The sequence below is a fragment of the Barbus barbus genome (assembly GCF_936440315.1).
Source record: "Barbus barbus genome assembly, chromosome: 19".
NCBI classification, from domain to species: domain Eukaryota; kingdom Metazoa; phylum Chordata; class Actinopteri; order Cypriniformes; family Cyprinidae; genus Barbus; species Barbus barbus.
The window spans coordinates 6,512,164-6,534,298 of record NC_136747.1 but is presented as its reverse complement, the minus strand read 5'-3'; the positions used below and the strand labels follow the sequence as shown (position 1 = coordinate 6,534,298).

General features: G+C 36.4%; 1 protein-coding gene across 1 annotated transcript in view; it reads right to left on the bottom strand.

Annotated features, from left to right (window-relative positions):
• ctdp1 (CTD (carboxy-terminal domain, RNA polymerase II, polypeptide A) phosphatase, subunit 1) overlaps nt 1-22,135 on the bottom strand; it is a 125,424-nt gene that overhangs the window by 91,571 nt on the left and 11,718 nt on the right. The window contains exons 8-10 of the mRNA XM_079442090.1: nt 17,878-18,810; nt 7,559-7,700; nt 1,279-1,503 (exon numbers count right to left, since the gene is read on the bottom strand). Coding sequence (XP_079298216.1) covers nt 1,279-1,503; nt 7,559-7,700; nt 17,878-18,810 — 1,300 coding nt within the window. The remainder of the gene's footprint in view (nt 1-1,278; nt 1,504-7,558; nt 7,701-17,877; nt 18,811-22,135) is intronic.

Below are 22,135 nucleotides of genomic sequence, written 5' to 3'. Positions count from 1 at the left end.
GTCACTTACATGTGTTTTATTAACACATAATCCTTTCTGGATTACAATCTGCCATCAAAATGATAAATATAACTATTCCAGCTGCTGTGAGAAAAGGCAATAAATGATCCGCCACCTGCAGCATCATCACATGCGATATAGCCTACTAGCTGGGACTCCTTTATGTTTACAGATGTGACAATGATGCAGAACGGCGGCATGCTCATATTTCACACAGTGCCTAGCAGCACCACTCAAATTAGAAAACACTATTATAAGCGTCCCGTTGTGAATTGGGCTAAAGTAAGGAGATCGTTTTGAACACTGGCTGGTTATATACCTGTTAAAAAATTGATCTTGGAAAATTTTTAACAAAAAAAAAAAAAGTTACGGACTGCAAAAAAACAAAAAACAAACAAATACTAAAACTAAATGTAAATCGAATTTTTTTTTATGTGGAACACCAAAAATAACAATCACTACTCTTTTACATACATTCAAAATGAATTCGGTATGGAGCTCAGCACTAAAAAAAGCATCATTAAAATATCATTAATGGTCTATATACAACTCCCGTTATATTCCAAGCCTTCTGAAGTCATATATCTTCTGAAGTTGTATTATACTGAAAAAAAGTGGGCAGGATATTCTTTAAAAGTTTTCCTCCTGACTGCAGAGAGTAAGTCATAGTGGAACAACTTGTGAGTAAATAATGACTGCTCCTAAGGCGAACTATTTCTTTTCTAATTTATTTCTCTCCTCATCATATGCTGACACAGGAGGTGCGCTTTTCTTCCTCACTTTCGATCAGCATTTACAGGCTTGTTTTTATTATTCCCTTGTCACAGCAATGGCCAAAGGTGCTGATGAAATTTGATAATAATTTCAGTTTCACAATCTCAGAGCTGCCAATGCTTTATTTCTCGCAGACTTTTATTTAAGATTAATGTAAAATAGACTGCATGAGAAATTCAATATGAGCCGGGAAAGAAAAGGCAAGCACAGCATACGGGCTACAGACCGCTTAAACGCCATCAGGGAAGTTCTTACCAACCAAGCACATTTCCCACTGGACTTTCATACAGACGCCTAATAAATATATAATCAAACATTATATAAATACAGCATTACTTTCCTTTGCTCTTAAGAAATAAAACATTTTATGCATTGTGCAGAATCTGCAAAAAGTCATATTCATGTTTGAGTTCATTGCTGTATCAGATATTCAGTGACTGGATTTGATGAACATCAGTATGAACTGTGCCAAACAAACATAAATGCACAAAACATATGAAGTACCTGAGGTTGGACAGATCTCCCTTGGCTGACATGGACGATCCGTGCGAGTGCAGATAAGAGGGTGGACGGGAGGCCTGAGGACCCCGGCGGATCAGTTTGCCGGTGACTGGGTCATACGTCCGCATTTCCGGCGCTGGCAGGGGCTTCTGCTGGACAGGAGGGGCCTGGAACAGAGGCTTCAGGATGGACCCAGGGATGTCTTGAAAGGTGGCAGGACTATTGCTCCTATAATTAAAAGATGTTATATTTAACCTCTAATCTTAAAAATAAATCCTCCTAAGCTTCATAAAAAAAAAAAAAAAAAAAAAATTTTTACATTTACTTTTCGGGTCCAAAATGACCCCCAACAGTTGGAGGTAGGGATGAGTGAAGTACTATATAGTAGCAATAAAATTAGACACTTCTTTTGGAATTTTAGTAGGGATGTAACAATTCACTCAAATTTCACGATACGAATTTACAAAATGAGATTTAAGACAAATTCTAAATGAAAAGGTGTCCTTTCATTGTTTCTCAGACTAAATGCTATACCTTTCTTTGTAAACTTGAAATGTGTCAAATAACAAAACTAAATTGACATTTTAAAACAAATCCCAAATCAAATAAATAAATAAATAAATAAATAAATAAATAAATGGGCAATTCCACCGTTACGGATGTAACATTTGCAGTCAAAATCTGAAATTTACAGTGGGGATCGAAAGTTTGGGAACCCCTTGCAGAATCTGTGAAAATGTGGATAATTTTACCAAAATAAGAGAGATCATACAAAATGCATGTTATTTTTTATTTAGTACTGTCCTGAGTAAGATATTTTCCATAAAAGATGTTTACATATAGTCCACAAGACAAAAAAATAGCTGAAATTATTAAAATAACCACATTCATGGATGATCTACGACTGTTTTTTTGTTTTGTGATGGTTGTTCATGAGTCCCTTGTTTGTTCTGAACAGTTCAACTGAGCTCTGTTCTTCAGAAAAATCCTCCAGGTCCTGCAGAATCTTCAGTTTTCCAACATCTTTTGCAAATTTGAACCCTTTCCAGCAGTAACTGTATGATTTTGAGATCCATCTTTTCACGCTGAGGATGATTGAGGGACTCAAACACAACAATTAAAATAGGTTCAAACATTCACTGATGCTCCTGAAGGAAACACGATGCATTAAGAGCCGGGGGTGAAAACTTTTTGAATTTGAAGATCAAGGTAAATTGTACTTCATTTGTCTTCCAGGAAACATGCAAGTATCTTCTGTCACGTCAGAAGGGCAGTACTAAATGGAAAAATATGATATTTCAACAAAATAAGAAAAATTTGGACATCTTCATCCTGTTCAAAAGTTTTCACCCCCCGGCTCTTAATGCATCGTGTTTCCTTCAGGAACATCAGTGAATGTTTGAACCTTTTTTAATTGTTGTGTTTGAGTCCCTCAATCATCCTCAGCGTGAAAAGGTGGATCTCAAAATCATACAGTTACTGCTGGAAAGGGTTAAAATATGCAAAAGATGCTGGAAAACTGAAGATTCTGCAGGACCTGGAGGATTTTTCTGAAGAACAGTGCTCAGTTGAACTGTTCAGAACAAACAAGGGACTCATGAACAACCATCACAAAACAAAAAAACCTTCGTAGATCATCCAGGTAACCACACACAGTATTAAGAACCAAGGGTTCCCAAACTTTTGAATGTGGTTATTTTAATAATTTCAGCTATTTTTTTGTCTTGTGGACTATATGTAAACATCTTTTATGGAAAATATCTTACTCAGGACAGTACTAAATAAAAAATAACATGCATTTTGTATGATCTCTCTTATTTTGGTAAAATTATCCACATTTTCACAGATTCTGCAAGGGGTTCCCAAACTTTCGCATGCCACTGTAAATTCTCATAAATTCTATTTATCACCAATATTAAACCATCTTTTTATATTTTTCTAAACGCCTTAAAATAGAGTCCAGACATCAGAAAAGTATCAGTCTATAACCCTGTTTTATATTTTAAATGGGGGGGGGGGGCGAATGCGTTACGGACGTGACTAAAAATAACACTAGTTTCTGGGAGACAACATATTTTGTAGACTTTCTGCGAATTACAATGCACAACTCAGAAGCAACAACATCTACCGAATGGAGAAGGGTTGGCAACTTACAAAGCATTAAACTTGGTTTAAAATTTCGTTTTTGTGTTCCAGAAGAAAAAAATCAATGTTACGGACGTGACCAGTCTGAAAGCGGAATTAATCAGACTATGTAAAAACCTATAAAAATGCTTTAAAAAGAGATGTCTAGTAGGTATTTAATAGGGCTACCCCCCATTAAAGATTTTTCTAGTTAACTAGTCGTTCGTTTAAGCCATTAGGCTATTCAACTAATTGCGCATTTTATATTAAATTTATAGACATAAGCTTCAATATATTCTGCGCTCAAGCACACGTATATAATTTGCCACAAAGCACAGGCAACAGTAGCCTAATGATTATTAATGTATAGAAAAATTTGACATTTTAATTATTTATTAATAAACTAATGTTTTCTTGACGGCTGCAAGAAGAAATTCACAGTGCCGTCTCTCATCTCCACAGTATGGACCATTGGACTCGCCTTTAGAGAGAATGCAACCTTCATACATTTCATTTCGTTTTAAACTGGCTCGTTTAAAAGTAGACATTTCAACCTTTCTATGGATATATTTCTCTATGTGAGACACACATTTGGTTGTTTTTGGAGATGCTCTCGAGTTCACAGAGACGGCAGAAAGCGCATCCTGTATGTTTTTGTTATTTTGCAAAAGCAACGTTTTATTGTTATTATGAATTTACATAAAATCAGTTTCGAATAAATATATAGACTGTGAAGACCTTTTGCATCTGCATAAAGTGAATTATTTTACTATGCAATGATAAGAAATTAAACCACAAGTTGTGTAATGATTTTTTTTTTTTAAATTAGACAAAATAAAAATAAATGATAACCCCACAGTAAGCGTGCCAAATGCGCAAAATCTTGCACTCTGCATGCATGCAGCGCAGATAGCGACAAGTTATTTGAAACACATAAAATGTTTAAACAAGATAATATTGACAATGGCATTTAAAATAGTTTTGGCGAGCTGAGAATGTGATTTCTAAAATGTTATGATACGGTAAGCCTGACACAGCAATAGACATTTATCAGTCATCAGCAAAGAGGCAAACATGCGCGCCGTATGCATATGATTTATGAAGCGTCCATAGACTGCAATAGATTTACAATGCACAAACCAGAAACGTTTAAATCCTATTAAAGTAACATAATACTCCATAATGAGCATATTCCGCGCTCAAGCACATGCATAAAGTTTGCCATAAAGCACAAGCAAAATTAGCCTAATGATTATGAAAAAGGGACTCATTTAATTTTTTTTATTAATAAACTAATGTTTTCAGGAGTCCTTGTCGGCTGCAAAAATGAAATTCACAAATCTCCACTGGACGCACCTTTAGAGAATGCATTCACAAATGACATAATCAGGGAGTATTTGATTTCGTTTTGAATTGGTTCGTTCAAAAGTAGACGAGCTTTCTGTAGATATATTTCTGAGGTATGTAAGGCACCAAATTTTAAGTTGTTTCATTATCAGGAAAAAATGCAAGTGGTCACGAGGGCACCTCCCTGTCATGCTTGAGCATTAATTTTTTTCCACACAAACACTTGAATATGAATAATAGCCTAGAGCACATTTATATTAGGTTAACGCTTTGAGTGTGGGATCCGCATTACAATAAATCCTCACCAGTCTACATACGAGACAGATGCAGTTATAACCTGCAAATTGAAGGCTAGTTGACGTTTTAAAATGATCTAAGGGGCGATGCTGCTCAGATTCGTTGATAATTGTTGCTGAGCAAGATTAAACGGATATCGCAGAGTCTCATAAACTTATTTTAATAAATCGCTTATGCATTAAATAACACCGATACAGAACAGATTAAGTTAAATATGCTGATAGGCTATTGTACAAATAATAAAATGCTATAGACTGCGAATAAGATTGCAGTTTCACAAATGTCTGTAGCATATGCATAGCATAGTGAATTATTTTTAGACAAATAAGAATGTAAACCCACAGCACATCTCTTGCGCGTCACACTCAGCAGCATGCGCATGCCGAACACGCAAAATCTTGCTCTATGCATGAATGCAGCGCAGATAGACTCGAGACACAAGTTATTTGAAACACATTGAATGTTTAAATACGATAATATTGACAATGAACATATGACATTTGAAAAAGTTGACGAATTGTCCTTCAGTCAGCCTGTGCATTTCTGACCCGCACAGTAGGCTCATATCTCCGCAATGTTCTCATTGAGAATGCAATTTCTTACATGTTAGAATGAGTTCATTTCTAAAATGATATAATATGGAAAGCCTGAAACAGATCTCAGCAGTATAGCCATACACAGGCTATAAGTCATCAGCAACAAGGTAAACATGAGTGCCAGTATGCCTATGATTTAATATGTAATCAGAATCAGAATGAGCTTTATTGGCCAAGTATGTTTACACATACAAGGAATTTGTTGTAGTGACAGCAAATTCCTTGTATGTGTAAACATACTTGGCCAATAACATCCGTAAAGGTCACGTCCATAACGCATTTTTATGGTGGATAAGGGCAAAGAATGGAGACGATGGAGACGCATGGCCACAAGTTAGATTTGTATAGAAAGTTTCACGTTAACTGCTTTAATAATTACTATAAGATATAAACTTAATCTTTAAAATGTTATGGACGTGACGCAGCACTGAAGCGTGCAGACCTCATAAATCTAGCCCTTATAGATCCAAAAATCATCGCTGTTTAGACAAAGTGAGTTTATTTACTTTTCAGACAGGCCTCCATCTTTCTACAAAATACTTACTGTTGACATAAATAAAAATAGGGAAGTCTTTGATCTCTCATTTGAAAACATGAAATACAGTCGAATGAAAATTTTATTTGACTTTAGGTGCACCCCTCATATGTAGTGGATAAACATAGCGATTTACTTCAAATTTCTATTGAAGCACATTAATGCAGTAAAATACAGACCTAAATGCACAAGTTAAACAGGGTTTTATTCTTTTGCTTAATTTTATTTTATTTTTTTTCACAAAAACGACAGGCCGGCTGAATGAAAACGGAAATTCACTCTCTGACAGCAGGTAGCGCTTATGGAACAGCAGAAATAAAGAACATAAGAAGCGCATAAGAGACACCGTAAAGGTTGGTTCACACTAAAAACAATAATTATTAGGATAACTAAAACAATAACAATAATACAGTCCACACCAACAGATGACACTGCTCAGTTTTGTCATCTGCCACTTTAAATGCTCAATGGATTCTGATTGGTGTTGATCAGCTGGAAAATTGTTCTGAATGTGACTCCAGTGATATCATTCCTTAGTGTTATAATCATTATCTATGGTATGTGCTAGGGGTGGGCGATATGGCAAAAATATCATATAATTTTTTTTCAGGAATATCACGTTTCACAATTTTTTGTCATGTTGGTTTTACTATTTTGCAAGTTGTCTGAGCAGTACAGCCAAAATAATTTCCCTATTTTAAAAACAAAGCCTTTCAAGGTAACAAAATACAAAATAAAAAAGAACGGCAGATAAAACACTTTATACACTACATACATTATTATACATTGATTTTTATTAAACAACTGTACTAAAACTCTTCAGTTAAGAGCAGTGAATGATTTTTCTCTTTGTGTTTTGTTGTTTTATTAACATTAAAAGAATAGTTTACAAAAAAATGAATATTCTGTCATCTGTCTGTCGATTCTACCACAAAGATAGTTCATTTCAATAGTGTAGTTAGTTATGTGCTATAAAGCCTTCTGAAGCCAAATGGTAACTTTGTGTAAACAAATATTATGAAAATCCTGCATGAGTCAGTCCTGGACACAGTTCACTTTCCTTTAACAATCTGCTAGGCATCTCCTTTTGTGTTCCACAGAGGAAAGTCATGTCACTCATTAATCTAATAATTCTTTAATACTGCAGGAGTCAGTACAAGCTGAAAGATTTCTTGCCAAGGTTTTGTCATATTCTATTCATGAGTGTTGCAGTTCAGCGAGTGAAAAGCACAATGAAAAGTTCAGCAGTCACGACAGAAAATACCGACAAGACAGAATGTTGTTTTTACAATCTTTATGCTGAAAGGCACAAGTGAACAAAGGAAAACGAAAATCAGGACAGACAGACAAAAGAGAAGGGAAAGAGACTGTGAGAGATAAATACCTGTTTGATTTGTTATAGTCCTCTTTGAGAGGAAAGAGTTGCTCCTCGACTCGCTCCCAGCGCTCCAAACAGGCCCACAACCATTCAGGATTCACCACATGGAGATGTTTACAGCCCTGAGCTTGACGAACTTTCTCGGTACCTGACGGAGACATGCATACATAAAAAACAACTGAGATAAACAACACCACGCTTCTGCCCAGTGTTTCTCACTCCACTATCAGCAGCAAGGAAATGTAGTCAGAAGAAAACAGATTGTTTACCACCAAATGCAAAATGCCAAGACACATTTTTCTATTCTTCCACTGCAATCACTGCTCCGGGCTATTGAAAGTACATTCAAAGTTTGAAAAGTTCATAAAACTACAAAGTTATAAAACAGAATTGCACAGGCTACAGGGGCACTATGGTCTCATTTACACAGTCAGTGTTTGGGACTGATGACGGATGTCAGGCCCGGTTTACACCTGATATTAAGATGCGTTTTGGTCAATCCAATCGCAAGTTGACGATGCTAAATACAGGTGTGAACGGAACTAAAACGTTTTGAGCTTGTCCACTTTTGACCATTTCCAAAGGTAATCGAAAATGCATTCAAACAGCCACTAAAGTCCACCTACTCTCCACTGACTGAGCTAACTCTTTAACATTACGATGTTCATTTCCCATTTCCTATTTTGTTAACTGACAAAATTACAATGTTAAATTTGGTAACACTTTATTTTAAGCTGCCCTTGTTACACGTTACATGTACTTACGGTAGGGGTGTGCGATATGACGATTTTTGATCATGGACGATAAAAATGTCTCCACGATCTGCTTTTGAAGAAATATGGTAGTATCGTGCTACAGCACACATTATGTCAAATACAGTTCTGGCGCCTCCGTCTCTATATACTGTACAACACGACATACAGCAGTAGAGTTACTCTGACAGGACACTGCACTTATTCGCGATCGCAAAAGTACATTATTTGCATACAAGCCTTGCTGGTTAAATGTTTCATTCGCGCGCTGGTCTGACGTGCGCTTTTACTGAGCGCATACACCTGAAGCACGGACACTAAAAAGCCTGTCTAACAGCGCCTGATTACTCAACTAACTTACTTTTTGCGCTAATACGGTCAAAACACACAAGGTTTACATACAGACTCAGTTGGTTATCTCTAAAATGAAAGTAAATAGTTAAGAGAGAAACAGATGCGTGCCTGTATATTAGATGCGTGCAGCTCTTAAAGGGACAGGACACTAAACATGCTGTCGACTGTCATTAAAGGGATAGTTCACCCCAAAATTTAATTTCTGTCATTATTTACTCACTCACATGTTGTCCCAAACCTCTATTAATTTCTTGTGCTGAACCCAAAATAAGATATTTTGAAGAATGAGGGTAACCAAACAGTTGCTGGTCCACATTGACTTTGATCGTAGGAAAGAAAAATCCTATGGAAGTCACTGAGGACCAGCAACTGTTTGGTTTTCCACCTTCTTCAAAATAGCATTTATGTTCAGCACAAGAAAGAAACTCATTCAGGTTTAAAACAACTTGAGTAAATGATGGTATAAAAATACAACATTATGACAGAATTGACAGACAGATGACAGAATATTTATTTTTGGGGGAAGTATTCATTTAATGTTAATAAAACAACAAAACGCAAAGAGAAAAATCACTCCCTATTCTTGACTGAAAAACTTTAATACAGTTGCTTTAGGAATCAGTCTATCTAGTGTTTTATTTTTATATTTGTTCATTCAATTTCATTGAATGCTCTGCTAAATACACCTATTGTACCTGAAAATAAAGCACTGTTTGTTTTATTTGTATATTATGTGTATTTGTAATGTGTATCTTTGTTCTTATTTTTTAATAAGAGAGATAAAATGATGACAAAGATTTTATCTTCGCCCACTTTGGCCTAAATATCTGCCATGTATCTTTGTCTTTCTAGTTTGGTTGTAATGCTCAGACAACTTGTAAAACCAAAATAGTAAAACTAACATGACAAAGAATCGTGATAAAATCGTGAATCGTGATATTAAAAAAAAAAAAATCATGATATGATATTTTTCCCATATCGCCCGCCCCTAACTTACGGTTATAATTAGAGACACACAATATTATTGGACCGATATCAGAATCAGCCGATAATGGCTTTAAAATGTAAATATCGGCATCGGCCCGATATGAAAAATTATGCCCATATGTCTTGTCAATAAGAGGAAGAATACCTTAACTCACATGTGCTCTGGGTGTGCTAGCGATTAGATAATGTGTCAGCAGTGTAGCTTATTCTTGAAGCAAAGTTTTGCCTGAATGGTGATTAAGTTCACTGTTTTGGATCGCTGCATTTAAACTGAGAATGCACATACAGAATGATGCCTTCGGTGCATGATAGAGTAAACAGTAATAGCATGAGGAGCAGCAGCCTTCCCCCCGGGGTCCTAATGCCCATTTGGTAAAGAGTTTTAATTCCGTAGGGGGCGCTGTTGGCCTACTTCTAATAAAATGAAAGTAAAAAAACACAACTAACATTTAGAATGTGTTTCTGATTAAATTAAGCAGTAATTGATGTCATAAAATGGAGTATGTTTTGATTTAAAGGTCAGAATCTATAACTTACATGAATAAGATGACACTTGTACATTAAATACTGATTTATTCATTAATGTGTAATATGTTGTATTTTTTAAACAAATTATGAGGTCTAAAAGATTTTCAGAATTTTTACAACTCTTTTGCTTTAGACCATCTACAAATGTTAAATATTAAAATAAAATGTTAAGGTTACTACTGAATCTTTCTGAAAAATAAATGCAGCGATTGATATATAGTTTATTTATTTTTAAAATAACTTCATTGTTTATTCAATTCTAACAAACAAGTTTTTGTTAAAAACTTTTTTCAATAATTTGCTTATAATTTCCACACAGGAGAGACTTGCCGTTGTTTCCAAACAAAAGAAAATATATCAGTATCGTCAATCGGCCAAAATGAGTTTAAAAACATCGGCATATCGGCAAAAGTCCAATATCGTGCATCCCTAGTTATTATAACAATAAATTATGCATAATTACATGCAAGTAACCCTAAACCAAACCCTAATCCTAACACCTAACCATATAGTAAATACATGTAGTTAATTAATATCACTCCGTACTTAAATGTACCTTAAAATAAAGTGTAACCTTAAAATTCAATTGAATTTAATGAATAAGTGTATGTGATCCATTAAAAATAAATCTTTTCAGTGATTTAGTTTTGCATGCACAAACAACAGGAGAAATCTGAGAAAAACTGAATAAAATGACAATAGCAACAAAATAAATAGGCCAACACAAAATATGTTTCAGTTAAATATAATTAACAAATTAGCAAAACAAAAGGGGAAAAAACAAGTCTGTTTCATTTCATTTTTCCAAAAGTTTAAGGAAAGTGCATCCTGTTGGCTTGCTTTATTTTACAAAGGTATAATTTTGTTCTGAGTATACATAGATAAAAGCAAAGCCTTTACAGTTTCAAATGATGTTTTATTCCTATCTTTATGACCAAAAATGACCATAGTTTTACCCACAGTGATGATGACAATATCTGATAAGCCTCTCACATGCACACAACACATTATTTATAGCATAGGTAGATGCTTATAGGCCTATGTTATTTATAACGAATGCCATTATTAGTAGTTATATTTTATAGTTTCATACATAATTTAGTACTAAGGTTTTATACTTATATTTATTCTGATATTTTTTTCTTATTCTGATCTGAATACCAGTAAATTGTAAAGGATTTGCTGACAATTTGTAAGAGATTAATGCTTTTTGTTCTTGTTGTTTTCTCCTCAGTGCAATTTTTAACTGATATATGTAGCAGAATTTTTTATCCATGCAGTAAATGTTTTAAAAATTGCTTTGGAAAAAAAAAACAACCCCACAGCATTCAGCTGATGTGAGCTTCGTGAGCTTATTTCCCAATATATAGAAATGGAATGAGCAACATCTGTGGACACACAGCTAAAGTAATCCTCCTTCTCTAGATAGCGACTAACAGCTGTAACTACAGTGACATACAGCCATAGTAAATACAAAGCATCTGAGTTCATATTTTTATAGTTTAGTTCAGAAACTAAACCATGATGTTTGAACAGTATTTATTTTGGCAAAAATTAACACTTTCATTCAGTAAGGACACATTAAATTAGTCAAAAGAGTCATTTATAATGTTACAAAAGATTTATATTTCATATAAATGCTGTTCTTTTGAACTTTCTATTCAAAGAAAATTTATCAATTTCCACAAAAATATGAAGCAGCTCAACGGTTTTCAATATTGATAATAATCAGAAATGTCTCTCGAGCAGTAAATCAGTATATTAGAATGATTTCTGAAGGATCATGTGACACTGAAGAATGGAGTAATGATGCTAAAAAATCAGCTTTGATCACAGGAATAAATTAAATTTTTTAAATTGAAATATTATTAGAATTTAAAATGTTTTTCTCAGTATTACTGTATTACCCTTTTTATCAAATAAAAGCAGCCTTGGTGAGACGTCTTTCAAATATATTTAAAAGTCCTCAAACTTTCGAATGGTAGTGTATTATTTTATAGAACTTTATATATTATCTGCAATAAAGCCACTCAGAGAATCAAGATTTGATCTATGAAAAGCAAGATTTGATCTTTCTACAATAGCTGTTACGGTGGAATTTAATGATCAAAACCCAGCAGCAAGAACATCTTGAAGTGAATAGCTTCAGAAAGTACTATTAAATTAAGGGAGATTTGCATTGATTTCAGTGTTTGCAATCCCTCCGCAACTCAATGCACCAAACAAAAAATGCAATCAGTATGTCTTGCATGTGTGATGAATAAACAGCACTGCTGGACAACTCTGCCTCTGTCTATATTTACATGCATATATACTTCTCTCCCAGTGTAGTTAAAATAAGTGTAACGCCGTGAGCAAAAGTGACGCTTGTCCTCTCAAACAGCACTAATCATGTCGGTCCAAATGGGACATGAATTAAATCTGCTCACAGCCACCTACTGACTTCCATTACGGAACATCTTGAGTGGCCGCTGATCATGTGTAAAGTTGTGTCTGTATAAGCGAGGGATCAGAGAGCGGGAAGGACATCCACACAATTACACAAGCCAGCCACCAGACAAATAATTTGGCACCAAAGGCTGAGATCTGTGAAAAGCTGTCAAAAAAATATGCAGTACAGCGAGAGAAAGTTTGGCAGCTCTCGGCTTCTTTTTTCTCCCGTCTGGCTTTGTGGATTTTCTTCCACTCTCTCATTAGCCGCTCAACATTAAACCTGTCTTGTGGTCGCGGTGTTTGGCAGAGCTGAGGGCGCTGACGGACGAACGGGTGGATGAAAACAGTTAAAACGACAGTGTGGTGACATTGGAGTGTGGAAATGTTTGCTTAATGCTTAATGGTGGCCAATTAGACAGCGCTCGACAGTAATTACGTTTGCACTTGATCGTCCAAGTGTGTGTCTCAGTGTGTGTGTGGGTTTCCTCGGGGGCGGAGAGTGTTGAGATGAGCACGGAGGAACAACACTCATTTGAGTTTGAATAAATAAAGTTCACGAAGACTTGATGTTGACCTTCTGCTGCTTCCGCTGCTGTTATTAACACTTTGCATAATGAATTTAAAGAGAAACAGCAGCTCAAGTCATCTGCAGAAGTTATTCTTAGGATATATATAGAAGTTATACACATATATATACACACATACACACATATATTTCAAGAAAAGTTTACATTTGAATGACTTTAAAAATGTCTTGTGGTGTAACTATTAAATAAGTAATAACATGTTTTTTTTCTTACACTTTGAATACACACTTTGTACACTTAATCATCTTTTTTTTTACTGTTTTTAAATGTATGTTTCAAAGTAATTTCTTTAAGTATTAATACTATTTAATTCATAAAATAAATAAAATAAAAATAAACATTTTTGGGGAGTTGCTCCATATTACATTTACCAAATTAAACTAAATTTGCCACGTCATAAAAAAAGTCAAATGATCTGATATTTTAGAACTTTTAGAACCTTGATTTCTCTTTGATATCATTTCTTGTTTTACTACATGTTGGATACACCAATAGACTTTCATTTGGCAGACAAAAGGTTTTTTTTTTTTTTTTCAAATTATAATCATTTAAAACTGTCACTTATTTCTTAAATAGCAAGTTTTTTCCCCCCAAGAATTTTTACTTTAATCCCCAAAAAGTATTAAATAAATAAAATATAACAATTAAAATACAAAAAAAAAAAAAAAACATTTTTATCGTAAAAACTATGCATTTAAGTCACCATAAGTATGAATTAGATTTTTAATGTATTTTTTTATGAATTAATAGATGTGAATAAAAAAATATCATGTCATTCTGACATCCTCACTGACACATAATTAAAATTGTGCCATGCATTTAAAGCAAAGCCCTTGTGCTTCTGCTGGAAATGTTTTGTCTGGAGTGTCTACAGTCAGTCAAGCTGGACAATAAAAGGACATCATAGTACCAGAGACAGTTCTGACAGGTGCTGTGTCACACCTGGACTTCACAGGAAACAGTGTCATCCAAATCCTTTCCTGCTACAAACATGTGAGAACTGACAATGCTGCTCTCTTATAGATACGAGTAATTAGAGAAAAACAAACCTGCCCTGAAGTGACACAAAACAAATGTGTGATGTGTTTCCAGATGGTTTGAAGCGCTAATCGTTTTACTATGGCCATCATTTGTGTTGACCTCTCTGATTAGCAGAGAGTTGAGACAAAGTTCATCTCCTCTACTCATGATACATAATGCATCAATCAGCCGAGTCATATATGGCTTAAATAATTACTAATCAACACTTCTAAGAGATCTCCTCATCACATTAACAAACGGATCCTAATAAATCTCAACCAGAGCATCGATTAGTGCCATTTAAATATAACAGCTTAAACCAGATATGAGTGCATTGCATCAGCATTGCATTTGACACACCGGCAGACAAACCTGTCAAGAAACTTTTTTTAAGGACTGTGGTAGTTTGGTGCAAAATATTTGTGAATACCCTTTATATAATAGCAGCAATTAAATGTTCTTACATCAGTAAGAAATATGTCTGATTGGTGTGTAGTGGATTTGACCCCAAATCAGCATAATTATAAAGGACGTTAGAGCTGAAAATTTAGGGGGGATTGTGATTTTTCTGATAAAAACAAAACAAAAATGCTGTTCCTGTTTGAAGGGCTGCACAATTTAGCCAAAACAGTTATGATTATATACACGACTAGATGATAATAATAATATAAGAATGTTATTATGAATATTTACTACTATTATTATTACTACATAAAATATTAGCCAAAATAAATTACTATTAAAAAATTTCACTGTATTTTTTTAAAGTGTTTAAAAAAAAAAAAAAATGGACTAAATATGACTAAAACAAAAAAGGTTAATATTATTATAAAATCCAGTCAGGGTTAATGATTTCACCTCAAAGATCCAAAAAGACTCTCTTTGTAACAATTTTCTATCACGGTTACCACCTCTCCCCTATGCAATTCCCACTCCCGTACACTTGATCGTCCAAGTGTGTGTCTCAGTGTGTGTGTGGGTTTCCTCGGGGGCGGAGGAAATTGAATCGGATTTTGAATCTTTTTTTTGAAGCATTGAGAGGGTTCTCTTGCATAGGAGGTGGTAACCGTGATAGAAAATTGTTACAAAAAGAGTCTTTTTGGATTTTTGAGTTGAAATAATTAACCCCGACTGGATTAAATGAAGAGATGGATCTTGCATGTTTTTGTAAAGGGAAATGCTTGGCTTGACAATTTTCCTTTATTGATTAAGATCAGCTGTCAACAATTTGCCATTGTGCCTATAAGTGTTGTTGCTTTTTCGCCTCAATGATCACTGAAGAAAGCATTTTTCACCAGCCACCACCGTTTATGGCTGTCAATCTTTAAATGTAAAACTATAGAGCTTTTATTTTGGTGGAAAGCTTCTCTTTTGTTGACAACGGGCAGCTTAACCTGTTAACCTTCACCCCCATTTGTGGCCTCGCAGGTGAAAATAACCTACCTAAATTAAAATGGTAACAGTTTGTGACAAAGTGTGCTTACACAAACAAATTAGGTATCTTTGGAAAGAAGAGACTCTGGGCTTTACTATCTATCATCCAGAGTTGATAATGCTCAAAAAGATAAAAAGTTATAGGCACTGACGTGCCTTGAAAAATATTTTTCCACAATGAATGTTTTTTTTATTTCATATACAAATACATGAAATAAGTCCTGGAGCAATCCAGAAAAGTAATGGATCGAAAACCATGTGTCTCATGAGTTCATATTTCAAATTTGAAGAAGATACCATGAAAAATGAGATTCCTGCAATATTTTTTCTGAAACTATTTATAGTCCCCCCACCCCCCTGTTTGAGGAAAAATAACCACCAAATGGATTGCAGAATTATACAAGCTATTTTAGTCATTATACATGTTCCTGCATAGTTTTTCAATTATAAAATAATAGACAGATTTATTTGAGCACTAAAAAATACAAAAATAATTATTTGAGTAATAAAAAAAGGAAAAAAAATAGAAAAAAAATGCTTTGTATATAGTATGTATACTGAAGTATTCTTCGTTATTCGTTATTACAATGATAAATATCACTGCCAGACGTGAAGTGATATTGCCAGACATGGTCATAGAGTCAGTAAACACACGCTGATGTGCTTCCATTCAGATTATAATCAAACAGATGGGCCATATAATCAACAATAGCTGATCAATGAATCACAATGATAGCCGTCATAGAGTCGCTAATAAACACGCTGATGTGCGTCCATACATATTATAATCATGCAGACACGGCCACATTCCCCACACAATACACACACACACACATAAAAAATGTAGAAGAAAAAAAAAAAAAACAGTTTTTTATGGATAAAGCAGATCGCTAAGTTACGCCCCGCTCAGATGACAGTTGCGTCACTGCCGGCAGGAGGGAGCGCCAAATTCAAATAATCTATATTCCGCTTTTCTGAGACGTTTTTTCCGTAGACGGTCTCATTATATTTGTAAAACCGTATGCTGCAACACCGTTTTGTTTTTTTTACCACCAAGACGCTGTTTTTGAGCGTAATTTATTCCATAACGGACGCGAACAATAACTCTCTGAAGAAATGAAACGTAAACAAAGGAATATTCATCCTTATTACAACGTTATTGTTTCGCTGGACTAAAAGTGTTCTGTGGACCCTCACCTCTCTAACTAAACTGGGATTTCAGCAGTGGACGCGTTTGTGGCTCGTTATTACAATGATAAAGGTACGTACTGCTTTTTTATTCTGCGTGTTTGGATGTGTACTGCTTACACAAATGTAGCAAATTTGTGCCACTAATTCCTTATAAGCTTTCCATCGAAAAACAGCGATCTGTCGTCGATGCTTGAGGCTTAGACCCTCAGAATGATATATAGTTTGACAAGATTAACTTTGTCCCGTTTCATTTATTCTATTAGAAAACAATGACACATGCAAACAAAGAGTGTTCAGTGCGACGTCGCTCTGGTGAACGTTAACAGGTTAAAAGCGCATCTCACTTTTCATGCAAAATGCACGTTAAAGCGACCCAAAACTCAGATGCAGAGATGGAGTTTGCATGGAGCGAAACGAGCTGCTCTGAGACCCTGAAAACATGGCTCATGAGCTGCTCATGTGTAAATGAACACAGAACAGTGCTTCACTCTGAAACTCACTCTTTGTTTTGATTAAACGTGCAGGCCCCCAGGATGTCCTTAAAGGGTCAGTTCACCCAAAAACGAAAATTCTGTCATTAATTACTCGCCCTCATGTCGTTCCAAAACCGTAAGACCTTTGTTCAACTTCGGATCACAAATTAAGATGAAATTTTTGATGAAATCTGAGAGATCTCTTATCCTCCATAGACAGCAAGGATACTACCCAGATCAACGCACAGAAATGTAGCAAGGAGATCGGTAAAATAGTCCATGTGACATCAGGGGTTCAACCATAATTTTATGAAGCTACGAGAATACTTTTTGTGTGCAACGAAAGAGAGCTCTGAGATTTCATCAAAAATATCTTAATTTGTGCTCCAAAGATGAACGAAGGTCTTATGGGTTTGGAATGACATGAGGGTGAGTACCGAATGACAGAATTAAAATTTTTGGGTGAACTAACCCTTTAAGACCAGCTAGTTATTAAAAAAAAACAACGACTAGTCGCTTTTGCAAACATCCCTTCATAACTGGTGTTTGAAGCATGCAAGACTCACCTGCGCGTGCAGCAATAAGGTGAGTAGTGCGGTTTGGGTCTTTGGCATTGAGCACCAGGGTCTTGCCAAGCTTGGCACCCAGCGCCTTGGCGTGGTACCACTCCCTCGTGCGCTCCATTGGGTAGTTGGTGGGATATAGGCCACTGAAGATGATGGTGGTGCCCGCCAACGCGCAGCCCTTCAGTTCGGGAATGATCTTCCGTATGTCCAGACTCTCCGAACTCTCTTTCCTGAGGAAGGCCTCGTAGCGTGAGTAATACTCACTGTGGATGCGAACCAAAACCTCCTCCAAGTAAATTAGGTGGTCGTCCTGGTCAATGTCGTCCTCTTCCTCATCGTCCTCATCCTCCATACTGTGATCTAAAGACTCCTCACCCATGGTGACGCCTGACTGCTCACTGTTTTGAGACTCAGTTTCCACTTCTTTCTTGTCGGGACAGCCATTGCCCAAATCACCGAGATCCTCGGGATCTGTTTCTGGGACATCGTCCCCCTCTGTCCTCTGTTTGCCCCCTTCCCCACAATCCTCTTTGCTCTTACACTCCTCTGTTTTTGTTTGGATTTGTTTGGCTTCGCCATCACTGTCACATAATCCCATTTTACCCTCGCTTTCGCTGTCGCTGGAAAGGTCAAAATCCAGGTCGTTGGTAGCAGCGTCAGCGTTTGGGATGTCCGTCTCACCTGAGGTACACATCACACCTGAGCTGTCCTCCCCCTCCGCTTTCACATTACACTTGTCAGTTAAATCTGTGCTATCAGTGGGCCGTTCCCCTGCGGGGTGAGTCCTCTCATTTGCTGATGCTCCCTGAGTGGCAGAGGGGGACGACTCCTCATGGCCAGTTTTTCGGTCCTTGCTGGATTTCCTGAGGCCGTTTCTCTGCTCCTCCTGTCCTGACGATTCCAAGTTCTCTGCAGGCCGACCTGCCTGGTTACCTACAGCATGATAACAGAATTAATGCTTAAAGTACAACTCGTGAGTAACAATGCGTGTCTTACTTGAAGCACTTCTACTGTTCATGTCTTTCTTTCTTCAGTCGAAAAGAAATTAAGGTTTTTGATGAAAACATTTCTCCATATAATGGACTTCATTGGGACCCAAACGGTTAAAGGTCAAAATGACAGTTTCAGTGCAGCTTCAAAGGGCTTTAAACGATACCAGACGATGAATAAGGGTGTTATCTAGCGAAACGATCGGTCATTTCAAAAATAAATTAAAAAGTTTAAGTTTTATAAGCACAAATGCTCGCCTTGCTCTGTTCTGTGATGCGTGTTCGTGACGTCACGTAATACGCAATTACGTGGAAAAGGTCACAGTTGACTTAGGTGGAAGTACCGAGTCAGTGTTTACAAATGTGCAGAAGGAGGACCATATACACATATTCAAATGTCTTTGTGTCAGTTTATCGTTTAAAATGCCCATTTCGTGTGCGTATCCTGGGTGTTTTAATATTAAAAAGCCTACTGACTCGGTACTTCCAGCTATTCGGTAAATTATCAGCAAAAGTTTTTTTAAAAGTGAACTAATCCTTTAATTTTTTTATCTTAGTCTTTATCTTAAAATCTTGATTTTTATATTTTCTGTTTTCATTTTATTTATAGTTAAAGTTTAGTAAAGTGTAATTTCTACACCTAGAAAACTATATTAATAAATTAAGCTCAAAGTATACAACCAAATGCTCTATATGATATCGTATGTCAGCTTTCCCAATCCCAGTCATCGCGTCGCCCCCCACTCAGCAGATTTCATATGTATCTCTTATGATGTACGATGTTTGTTTTATTCGACTGTAAGTGCCCTGTGAAATGGACATCACCGGATATTTCACCATGATTCCAGTTGGGAGCAAAGAACACTGTGTAGGGAGCATGTCAATCGGAAACACAGTTCATGCACGGAGCTCACTTCTAACAAGCTGATGATCTGAATCAGGTGTGTTAACTAAGAGGGACATGAGAAAAATAGTTAAAATATGCAGAGAGGGGGGCGCAAGGACTGGGCTTGGGAAACGCTGTTGTATGTGAACAAGACACAACAAAACACATTACAAAGTTTCCTTTTTGTCCAGTGTTACTAATTATTGCAAGTGCTAAAAAACTGGAGTCGTTAAATATTCACTGAAGAACATTAAGCTCTTAAAATGCCTGGAATTGAATTATTTTACTTTTAATTATTTAACTAGGACATTAAGAGTGCCCATAGATTAAAGTAATTTAAAAAAAATAGGGCTAGGGACCTTCAAATACTTCAAATATAATGGGCCTTAAAGTCAAAAGGTTGAGAACCACTGTACTGGACCACTGGTTGGTCAGGCAACCATTCACTAATTGATTTTTTTTTTTATGTAGTTTTGTACATCCCTCACAAGATTTACAGACAGAAGGTCAACCACAAACATGCTTTAACATTCAAAAGAGAAGCTCCACTTGAACCCCTCTTCACCCAGTGTAACATTTCTAATGTTCTTGTAACTTTGTTTCCCGTGTGTCCACTGTCCAGCCCGCAGGGACTCACTTCAAACAGCTCTTGACAGACAGAGCCTCTGCATAGGCTGTGAACTTTCTATATTTTGTGCAGGAGCAATCAGTTTAATAGATCCCGCTGCTGGTTGGCACGTTGACCTCCGCTGGCAGTGTGATTCCTGGAGCTGCTGTAAAATGCAGTGCGCTCGTCTCCTCTGGTAAGCAGATTATTTCAGAGCTCACAGAGAGAGGTCACGCACACGCGCCTTTATTAAAACACCACCATTGCTTCTTATTAAACTCTCCCTGCTGGAGAGCAAGCGGAACTACTTTTCCATCCAAAAAAAGTTTTGCAATTTGAAGCAAATCTAATTGACTTCTTCAGTAATAATTGTGAGCAATATTCATCTGTAATAAAAATGAACCAGGAAATACTCAAAAAGAATTCACATTGATAGACTGAACAGAAGACGAACAGCTCTGTTCCAATATCTATTGAGCAGTCTACAACAACCGCATTTTAAGGCATCCTACGTGAACTCCTATCATGACGGCTGCTTCATTCATTTTAACAAAACTTTTAAAGGAATAGTTCACCCAAAAAAAAGTGTTAAAAATGTGCACATCCTAAGGTCAACAAAGATGTAGATAAGTTAAGTTTGGATCACCAATGGATCCTCTGCAGTGAATGGGTGCCGTCAGAATAAAAGGCGTTTTAACCATTGCTTCTGGCCAAAATCCAAAATCAAGTTTCCTCCAGTGAAAACAACCATTCCATGTTGTTCTCTCACATCAAAATCCACTTACATATTTGTTTTGGACTCTTCTCACTCATGAACAGTTCAGACAAGACTACTTTTTCACTGGAAAAAGCAATATTATGGATAGAGGACTTGAAGCATTTGAAGTTAGAAATGTCTTGATGGATGTTTCTTACAAACATGCAGCTTTTCACTTCACAAGGCACTAACTGATGGATTGGAGTGGTGTGGATTATTGTGATGTTTTTATCAGCTGTTTGCATTCTGACGGCACCCATTCACTGCAGAGGATCCATTGGTGAACAAATGATGCAGTGCTACATTTCTTCAAATCTGTTCCCATGAAGAAACAAACTCATCTACATATTGGATGTCCTGAGGGTGAATAAATATAAAAAATAAAAAATTGGGGTAAACCATTCGTTTAAAGCCCTAAACACACTGCACCATTTTCAGCTGTCCCAGACGAAAGATGGCATCGTGAAACAATCGTGGCGATTTCTGTAATCGCTGCTCCTAATCGGTGGTCCTGTGTCATACAGTTAGAGAGGTTCAAAGATCGCCGTTGTCACGGTCTTGCGACCAAAGATAACCAACGATACAGCATGATCATCGCCGTGTTTGCTGCTACGATCCACGTTTACTGACCAATCAATAAAAATGCGACATGAAATCAACGCAACATGGCGCTAAAGCATAAAACTGCTTACCTCAAGCTCTTATCCCTTCCTCTTTCACTCCTTCCACTTTTTTCAGCACAAATGAAAACACAACTGCTAAAGTGTGATTTATCATGCTCTTTTTGTTTACCACTAGCGGATGCTGATGACGTTTTATTCTACTATAGTAACGTGCGTCGTAGAGTACAATGGGAGTCATCATCGTACAGTCTACACCAGGGGTCACCAAGTTCAGTCCTGGAGGGCCGGTGACCTGCAGAGTTTAGCTCCAACCCTAATCAAACACACCTGAAGCTAATCAAGGTCTTACTAGGTATACTTGAAACTTCCAGGCAGGTGCGTTGAGGCAAGTTGGAG